General features: G+C 30.9%; 1 protein-coding gene across 3 annotated transcripts in view; it reads left to right on the top strand.

Moving 5' to 3' along the window:
- Window positions 1-10,370, top strand: part of LOC119634798 (homeobox protein homothorax) — a 289,120-nt gene that overhangs the window by 138,885 nt on the left and 139,865 nt on the right. For all 3 annotated transcript variants that reach the window (XM_038029184.1, XM_038029183.1, XM_038029182.1), the window contains exon 7: window positions 6,665-6,788. In XM_038029184.1, the coding sequence (XP_037885112.1) occupies window positions 6,665-6,788 (124 nt within the window). The remainder of the gene's footprint in view (window positions 1-6,664; window positions 6,789-10,370) is intronic.

Here is a 10,370-nt window from a genome sequence, read left to right as displayed (position 1 = left end):
AAAAAAAAAAAAAAAAAAAAAGAAAAACTCTATTAAAAATACTTCAAAATAATAGTCCGGATGCTATTATATATGTTATCAAAGTGCACACAATTTGTTTTAAAATACTTACAGAGAATATTTGACCGTTACAGTAAAATAATTTTCCAAGCATTTTAATAAATCCGGCTTAAGAGTCCAGTCGGTTTTCACTTCTAACGCACACTTTAAAGCTTACAACCCTTCTGAGCATTAATGTGCTATCGATTCGTTTCTCATACTTTCTATACAAAAACCAAAATTACAGTTTCATGAAAAATCAAGTACCTCTTCTTCTCCCCCTTATCACCTATCTCTCGCTATTTCACTCAATCAATCGCTCTAAGTAACATTGTAAGTAATTATTATATCTTGGGCTATAATCAAATCGTGGCATAACAGCACGTTTCTTATTTTCGTAAAACTGATGATTATAGTGTCTACGTTACAGTAAACACCTAACAATTTTCAAACACCCCGAATAAACTTAACTTTCAATAGCAAAACAATCAAATTATTATCAATGAAAAGTATATGCATTTTTTTTTTGTTTCTTATTTTTCTGGACTTTCCCTAAGGGTGTCAGATCAACTGCCGCCATCGCCGCCTTTATCCGTTAGTTAAAAAAAAAAAAAAAAACAAAAAAACAAGGGAAAAGAAAAGAAAAAACAATGTGTGGGAAGAAAATAATTTCTCTATTTGATGTTTTGTTGTCATTTGCACTGTGCTCTTCACTTTATACACCTTTTTGTTATAGTTATAAACAAACACACAAACACACACACACACACAAACACATACATATATATATGCATGCATCCATGCATGCATGCACGTATGCATGTATTCACTGTATAAGCGTTGTCCTTTGGGTATTTGCGTGTGTTTTCCTTTACTTTCGTTTTTCTCCCACTCAAAGCGCTCGCTCGCTCGCTTACGTTATATATAATTCACCCTCTTTTAAGTGCTTTCCATTGTGTTAGACTTGTTAATTTGTTTGTATTTTTGGTTGCTTAATTCAAGTATGCTGTAAATATTGTTATGTTGTTCTTGTTGTTATTGTTGTTGTGCCAGAAGTTAACACCCAGACACACTTCAGAAGCTGTTTGCTTTTTCTTTTGTTTTTTTTTTTTTGTTTTTTATTTTTGTGCTGCTTTACTCTAGAGAGTTTACGGCAAATGCCAAACGCAAATACATATTTTTCGCATATTTAAGTAATTTTGTTAATTGGCCATCCGTTGTGTTAGGCCCAGGATCTCGCATTTGATTAAATCAATGATATCAAATTACTCAAGTCATGAGAAACAGTTTATATCAGGGAGAATCAATTAAAGGATGTATGTATACTTATACGTATATATATATTATTTTTTTGGATTTGAATTCTCTTCTACCCGTTCCTAAGCATTCCTAAAAAGAAAAGATCACAGCTTTTAAAAATAAATTATCTGCTAATAAGTTCAAGAAGAGGAGCATTTTGACCATCGGTTCGTTAAAAGTAATTTCCTAGTCACCTTTATAGATAGAAACTCAGACCACTCAAGCTGATTAATGTGTGCTACAAATTTTTGACCGGCATATCCGCAATAGATTATAATTTGTCAAGTGTAATATTTTGCAAATTGGCGAGCAAGCACGAATATATTATGATTCGTATTCTTGCTGCTCAAAAAGTTGTTCAAAACTATTTTATAACGAAAATGTGGAGCAAAATTTCCTGGGTACGTTTTAGTTAAAAAAAACAGAGTGAAATCTGCGAACTCCATGGAGGGGTTAACTTGAGTTATACTGGAACTTAAAGTAGAATTAAACGGCTCTTCATATGCCATTAAATCTATCTTGATTTACTTACGAGTATCTCGTATCTGATACGAACGAAGTTGATGTTAATGAACAAATAAATATTTTTCGAGAAAAATAAACCACACCTTTTCTTTGACCACGCCTCGGACTTGAAGAAGGGAAATAGAAAATCGAGAAAGAAATTAAGAAAATTATGTTCGGCTATGATGGAATCTGAAAAAGCTGGCACAAAATTAAGTTTCGTCACACTATAGTACTAAGTGGGTGTGGCTGATTTTGTTTCATTATCAAACAAGCCAATAAGCAGAGGTATTCTCAATTTATACTGCACTGTAGACGCTTCCTTTATTCGCTATAGTCGCTGCAAGAACTTTCAATGTTTTTATCTCATATACTTGAAGATCAAGAATGTATTTACGCTATCGTCGGGTCTCTGAAGCTGAAGTTTTAGCCAAATGAAAATTTTTCGATGGCGGATATAAAAAGAAAACATTGATTTAATCGAATTAATTTTTGCAAATGCGAACTTCTTTAAACATTTCCGCTCGGTTGATTTCGCTGCTAACATATTACTGAAAGCAAAGATTTAAACGCGATTTGATTAATTATTTCTCTGATACTTTTTGATTCAAGAATATATATAAATAAGTTTTTATATGATACACCACTTGTGGTGCAAGAGCATGTTAGGTTTATGCGACGGTATGCAACACGCAGAATGACTTTTATTATACTGATCGCTCTTGCTCTGCCCGTCGGTTTGTTTTGTTTTTTTTTTGAACAACATTATGGTAAGTGGAAGCGTTATTTTGAAAAATCGACATATTGACGACTGCAGAATGGCGTAGGGTATTTAATGGTTTGTCGTGCCATGCTGCAATGTCTTTACTTGTTCCTTAATTATAATCTTTGAAACCGAAATCGGGCGAATTGTCAGTGCAATAAATTGTATGCCAATTTAAAGGTTATTAAATGATAAAAGATTCTTATTAAATGTTCTGTTTTTAATTTATTATACATACACACACATATATATGTATATAAAATTTATAGAGATGTTTTTCAAAATTTTTTTTGTTATTTCGTCTCTTGGTTCGTTTGATGTTTCAGGTTTAAAGCGTTTTTTCTTTGTTTCTTTTTTTTTTTTTTTTGTCAATTTTATGCAAATGTAGACACGTTTTGAATAGAGGTGTAATTAATATAATTAAAAATACATTATACAAAATATACGTAGGCCTTTAAAGCAACAATAACAATAGCAACAGACCAACAATGAATGTCAATTATTTGTACGGTTATACTACTAAGTACATATACATTTAAATATATATATATATATATATATATATGTGTGTGTATTTGTGTATATGTATGATAAAGAAATGAAAAAAGTTTATTAAAAAAATTGGAAAAAAAAAGAAACCAGAAACTTAAAAAGTTATTATAAAAGTAGCTTTTTATGTAAAGCCGCCAAATGTCATAGTGTCATCAATTTTTTCCTTTTTTTTTTTTTGTTTTTTTTTTTACAGAATGTCTAATTGACATTTCTGCTGATTTTCTACATTTTGCCTTTCATTGCTGTGTAATGTATTAACGTTTCTAACTCTAACTCTCTTGAAAAGGAAAGCAACAATTGTCTAGACTTTTTAACTATAAATGGTGTTTGTTTGTTGTTTTTTTTTTATTTTTTTTTTTATTTTTTTTTTTTATTTTTTTTTTATTTTTTTCTTATTATTATTGTTTTATGTGTACATATGTGCGCACATATAATACAAACACAAGCATATAAACACGAATATATATATCGTATTTACACACAATGATAGATAAATAGAAGCACATTAGCTATTCCTCTTGGTCTTCTTGACAGACATTTTGTATATATAGACAACATAAAGTATAGGAAAGAAAATTAATATGCCTACGATTAGTTTCTCTTTACACACACTAAACCGTGTTTTTTGCGAATGTTAATTGCATACTAATTACATGGCATGACAAAATGTTAGAGCTAGAGCGCGTACGTACATATATATATATATATGTATGGTGTACATCAAATCATCAGGCATCAGACCTAGACGGACGCATTATTATGTGTATGGAAATATGAATTATTAAATAAATATTTTGCTAAATATAAACTTGACTCATAATGCTTAATAATGCTTATGAGAGAGAGAGAGAGAGAAGGAGAGAGTTCAAGTGCAACTAACTAACTAACTAACTAACTAACTAACTGACTGAAAGGATAGACAAATTTAGAAAGAATTATTATTATTATTATGATTATTATTATTATTATTATTATTATTGTTTTCTTTCTATTTTTTTTTTCTTTTTTTCATTTTTGTTGTTGTTCTGTTCTTTAAAGATTTCTTTCTTTCGTTTACTTCAGTTGTTTGTGTGCTGTAGGTTCACATCCTTGTAAAATGAACCCAAACGGCAGGAGTTCTTTAGCGATATGTTTCTCATTTTAATTTACGCTACACCTTCACTCGCTAACAACAAATACACTAAATACAAGACACAGCCATGCACACCGACTACTACTACTATGTCTTGACTGGTGTTGTTTTGTACTACTGCTACTACTATTGCCATCGCCATCGCCATCACCACCACCACCACCACTGTTTCATTTAAAGTTCAAGAGTATCTTAAGTTTACATTTTGATATTCGCTAGAGGTTTTTATTATTGCTTCTTTTTTTTTTTTTTTGTGTTTTTTTTCTTTTCTCGGATTTTTAATTTTCCAAAGTACCATAACAGCGTATGAGTTGAGTATTTATTCAAGTATTTTTAGCTGTTTGTCGGTAGTTGCGTGCTGTGAATTTTATTAAAATGAAATACACCATGAATCTCATGAAAACAAAAACAAAACAAAACAAAAAAAAAAAAATGAAAAATAAAAAATAAATAAAATAAGAGAATCAAACAATCGTGTTAACGTTAAGCTACCTACTTGACATTTTCCAAAAGTCTTATATATCTCGGTATATGCCTTTAAATGCGTTCCCCCGTTTGGCCCCACAAATAGCTCGTCTGCCCTTACTTTACAATTGTTCACCTGATGCATATGTTTTGGAGATTATATTATATGCATGCATACGAAGAAGATGAAGTATTCGGCGTTTTTGTTTCAGTGTTTTTTGCTAATAAAAACTTTTTTTCAACTTTCTTATTTCAATTGCTTCGCTTGTTTAAAACCTCTTTGAATTTTCTTTTTGTGTTTTTTTTTTTTTTCTTGTTTTTTTCTTTTATTTGTTTTTTCTATTGCTTTGTAGTTATCACCATAGCATCACAACAAAATACAAGAAAAAAAAAAATTAATTTGAAATTTTCACTTCATTGTTAATTAGTTTTTAAAAGCATCATAAAATAGTTACAAGTGATCATAAAACTCTGAAACGATCATATGGATTATTATTATCATGTTGACCTTTAGAACTTCGTTATTAAAAATCTAAACAAATAAACAATTAAATGTAAGAAAAAAAAAAAACAAAAAACAACAAAACAAAATATATTGTAACGATCTGTTAATGTATTTCTTTGAACATTTACAATCTTTTAATTGGTGCTTATAATTTTTCATTAACCGGAAATAATTTCCTATATCCGTCATTTACTTAGAAGCTTAATTCAGCTCTAATAAATAAATAATAAAAATAATAATAATAATAATAATATATGTATGTATGCATATTTAGGATATTATGCAAAATTAATTTTTATTTATAATTAAATTCTTCGAATGCTCTGATTATCTTAGCGCCGAAGAAAACTCGGTACAAATACAAAACATATTAATTAAATGGGCGATGGGAACCTTTCGATCCATTAACTCTCCTACGGAGCTTATGTGCTTAGTGCTTTCATTTGCAGAACTCCTTAGAGCTCTCTGCATAAGCCCTTAAGCTATGAATAATTCTGAGCGATATGAGTTTTTTCACTTTACATTCTCTTAACTTTTCACCATTGCTTGCAAATTGTCTCAAGACAGCAAATGCATCAAATGCTCTTTCGCTAATCTTAGCGTACAGTAAGCGAAAACTTTAAACGACAATTTTTTTAAAATACAAATACGCGGGATATTGACACGCCCATGCCTGACAATAAAATTATTAGTTTTAAGTTGAGATATTTCAATAAAGTGTGCGCTTATTATCAATATCTCGAGCCGTCGGCTATTTTGTTATTATGCTAAAGATTTTTATATTTATTTATCTCATTTCGTTTGCTTTTGCTTATAAAAGTTATACTCAATTATGGCTGCAGATTTTTGCTATGGATAAGATACTTCTTCAAGTTGTCTGTCTTTAATGAAATCACTCACTAATAGTAGTCCCATCAGAGAGAGTATGTGAGAGTATACGATTAGCCCCGGCCGCAAATTTAGTCGAGCGAAAGCAGAAAATAAAAGCCTTCCTTACGAGGAGGACTTGATCCGTAAACTGCTTTTTTCAACTTGTACGACATCTCCATCTGCTCACCTCCACCGCCACAAAACCACTAAACCCCTCAGAAAACAGGCGGAAGCAAAGTTAAAAATCTATTGAAATTCTTAAAAATTTTTATCTACTAAAGGTTTATCGGACACTGAACTCTTGAGCATATATCTATAAAATTAGAAAGCGTAGTAGTATCTATGCAATGATAAGAATGAAAGGCTTTCAAAAACTCCCTGTATATTGTCTCTCTTTTTTTTTTTTTTTTGTATTAAAACTACTTACACTAACAACAATTTTTTTTTTAATTTTTATTATAATTATCAACACTTCTTAATTTTTGTTTGGCTATTGTGTAACGATTGGTTTTTCTTTTTATTATCTCGTTTACAGCGGCCTCCTAGTTCATCATTATCATATGGCGGTGCCATGAACGATGACGCTAGATCGCCGGGCGCTGGTAGTACACCTGGCCCTTTATCTCAACAACCACCTGTCCTAGATACATCAGACCCTGGTAAGTAGACAACAAATTTTTTGTCTCTCTTATATAATTGACATGGAGGATAGCTAGAGAGATGGAAAAAAAAACTTGAACGTTTTCCACCAAAAAAAAAAAACGAAAAAGAGAACATAAAAACTTTTTTACTTAGTTAATTAAAAAAAAAAGAATTCATGATGTCGTAAAAATGTAAGCGCATCAACAACATGAATGAACCACATGTGGCCGTTCGCCTTTCTTTCGTGGAGAGGGTTAATTTCACATATATGACATAACTGCGTGTGCGTGAGTTTTTAATCAAAACAAATCAATGTCACATAATTCACATCATCTGATCAAACCACCACAATCTGTTGTTGAAGTTGAATGCTGAGCCATAGTTTTTGCGGAGAGAAAAACGGTCATGTCATTGCAATTTTTGTATCCTTTTTGCCTTTTGCTGAGTATTTGTAATTTTTTAACTTTACCGTAAAATTGTTTTTATTTTCAAAAAAAAAACATTATTTAGGGGTGGGATGGTTTTTTACTAATCCCTTCTTATTTTCTGTTATTTTATTTATATTATGTTTCTCGGATGTCATCTGTTGGTGTATTTTGGGCGATAATGCGATTAATTTCTTTTGGTCTCTTGCTGTTTTTGTTTAGATTGTTTTAATGTTTGCATTTTTTTTATATATATATATATATATATATTTTTTTTTTATGTAATGTTACTTTCGCTTTTTTCCTTTTATTTGATTTAAACTTAATGCTTAATTTAACAATTTCGCTGTACATGTATTCATGGAAATAAGGTAAATGTCTGTTAATTGGATAAAGTTGACATTAATGGTGTAACGATTGAGATTGAAAATGAAATAATTGTTATTCGAGTGGGTTAGAGCAATTATCATAGATAGAAGTCAGAGTAGCTCGTTTAGTTCGCCAGTTGGCTTGGTTGCCTAAATTAGCCTAGAATCGAAGAGTCGTAATAATGCTATTTTAATTGCTAGAGAATTGCAAGCTAGAGAGATTCCCAAGGTCGTCAATTGAAGTGTCGAAGTAGAAAACTGTGAAAAGATAGGAAAACTGCTAGATGATGTGCTTAAATGATGTAAAAGCAAAGCAGAGAGTTTCGTCCACAAAAATTTCGCCTCAATTGCTTCTCAGTTTTCTGTGGAAGCCAAGAGAAAAGTTAATTGAGAAGTTATTCCAGTTTTAGTGCTTTTCTTATCGGTCTTGGGTTGAGCTTCTAAATAGAGAGGGATAACGAGATTAGGATTATCAGGCGAGTAGTATGCATGGAAGTACTGTCGATTTTTGATGTCAAATCCTGATACATTTCCTGATACATTTTTAACATTCAAACTTTGCGTGGATTGGGATACTACGCTTGCTCCACTCATTTACTAAAAGACAAAAATGAGTCGGTGCACAAAAAATTTCGAATTTTGTCTCCATAAGTGGCAACGGGATTGTGAGGGATTGTGATTTAGTTATTTTCAAATACTAAACTAGATACAAAGTTAAAAAAACTATGAAAACGAACTATAGAAAACGATCTCACGATCACAACGTCATATGTTCACTTAAAAAAATTTGTTTAAATATATTCTTCATTTCTTTATATACGATATTCGACTGTCCTCAAATAGTGAGTTTGTCTTTGCGCTTTTACGACGCGGTTCTTCCCTTTACCTGTTATTTAGATCTTTAGATATCCAAAAATAGGACACAAAATAGCTTCGTTCAATATCATACATATATATATATATAGCATTTAATTTACAGACATTTTTCGATGCGTTTCTTTAGTTTGAAAATTATTGTGTTACTTGGAGGAGAGCTTCTGAGGTTGACAAATTAACCCCATAAAGTAGATTTAAATCTTGGTTGGCTGAAATAATAATGCTATCCCATAAAGACTATCTACTTGTAAATTGTTAAATCTCCGAATAATGTTCGCTCGAAAGCAAATGGGAAGACTTGGAAAAACTTATTAATAAACTAACATAAGCAAAAGTTAGTATATATAGCTATTTACTAATCTCAACTTAAGCTGAAAGACTGGGTTTTTGAAACAAATGTATGAGATATGTTACAAAAAGTTATGGTTAAGGCATCGTAATACCCTAGCAATTTTAAGGCTCAGACGAAAGAGCGACCCACAAAACTTGGGCAGTATAGAAAAAACAATATTCTTGTAGATTATTTCACAGAACAGCTATTCTGCAGCGCTGCACACGATTTCCAATAATTATTGGATGGAGAAGAGAAGCGTTTTGTTAGCAAACAATCCTAAATCATGCCGTACTTCTTATCTATTTTGTTGTAGTTGTAATCGATTAAAATCGAATGATTACTAACTGTTGCATGATTTGATTTTAATGTAATCCCTAACGTTTACGTCGTAATTGAAATATTTTCTTTAAAATTCCTTACTTAACAAGTAAAGTTTTCAACGTTAATTTTATTGACTGGTATTCTAATTTCAAATTCCTCTCTATAAAATTATGTTCTCATGTGTAAATCTATAACAAATAAAAATTACTTACACCTCAGTAAGTTATCAGTTAAATAAAATCTAAAAATAATTTTTCCGTTATATTTATACAATATGTCAAAAATTGAAAGAAATTTTGTAATTTTTATTTTACAACAACACATTCTTGTTTTACAACATTCCCACTAATATCTATAGAAAATATAAATACATATATACTTACGCTTATATGCATTGCTATATGAAAGCTACAGCTACATATATATATATATATACATATACCTATGTTGTATATACCAGTAATAAGAAAATTCCACAACATTTTGTAGCTCATTTTATTTCTCCGCCGCTGTTGTCATCCATGAAAGAAATGTTCATTGAAACTGTGTGGCTAAGAGATTGGGATATGTGTATGCGTGTTTATGTGTATAAATGTGTGTATGCATGTATTTCAAATCCAAAGAGAGAAATAATTTTATGCACGAATTCATAAAATTCTATTCAAATGGAAAATGTGATTTTTATCAATACTGACAGCAGTACCCACTGAATGAATATATATCACCAGACGAGCAGGGAAATGAAAAATCAAAAGGAAACTAAAACGAAGGAAAAGAATAAATAAAATAGCAAAAATTTTGCGGCTTTTTTGCTTAAAGAGGGTGCATGACAAATTATGAGAATTTCCTTTAAATATTTGCAAACTTCACTATTCACTTCTCTCTGTATGCATAGATCGATGCACACCATTCCCGACAGCCGTCTCTTTGCAATACAGCTAAAGCAGTGGTAACCTCCCCCCAGGAAGGTGTTGACATTATTAGTTTCGATCACTTCGGTTGTATAACGAAGCATTTTGGATTGTGATCTCTTTCCTGAGACCATATCCTAATATCTTTTATATTTTTCTATATTCATCTCAGGTATACAATGTACGTAGACACTATTATCTTCTTCCCACCTTCCCTAAAAATAATTCTTTCTTCCCACTGCCGAATCCACGGGAGATACACTTTGAATGCCTCATTAAATAAAATGAAAAATTGGAGACATTATCTCGCTATATACGGTTCTTGTACCGGTGCGACAAGATATGGTATAAATAATTGGACTTT

This window comes from Glossina fuscipes, unplaced genomic scaffold (genome assembly GCF_014805625.2).
Source record: "Glossina fuscipes isolate IAEA_lab_2018 unplaced genomic scaffold, Yale_Gfus_2 3, whole genome shotgun sequence".
Lineage (NCBI taxonomy): Eukaryota > Metazoa > Arthropoda > Insecta > Diptera > Glossinidae > Glossina > Glossina fuscipes.
Note: the sequence above shows the minus strand (reverse complement) of the source record. Positions and strands in the feature narration are given on the sequence as shown.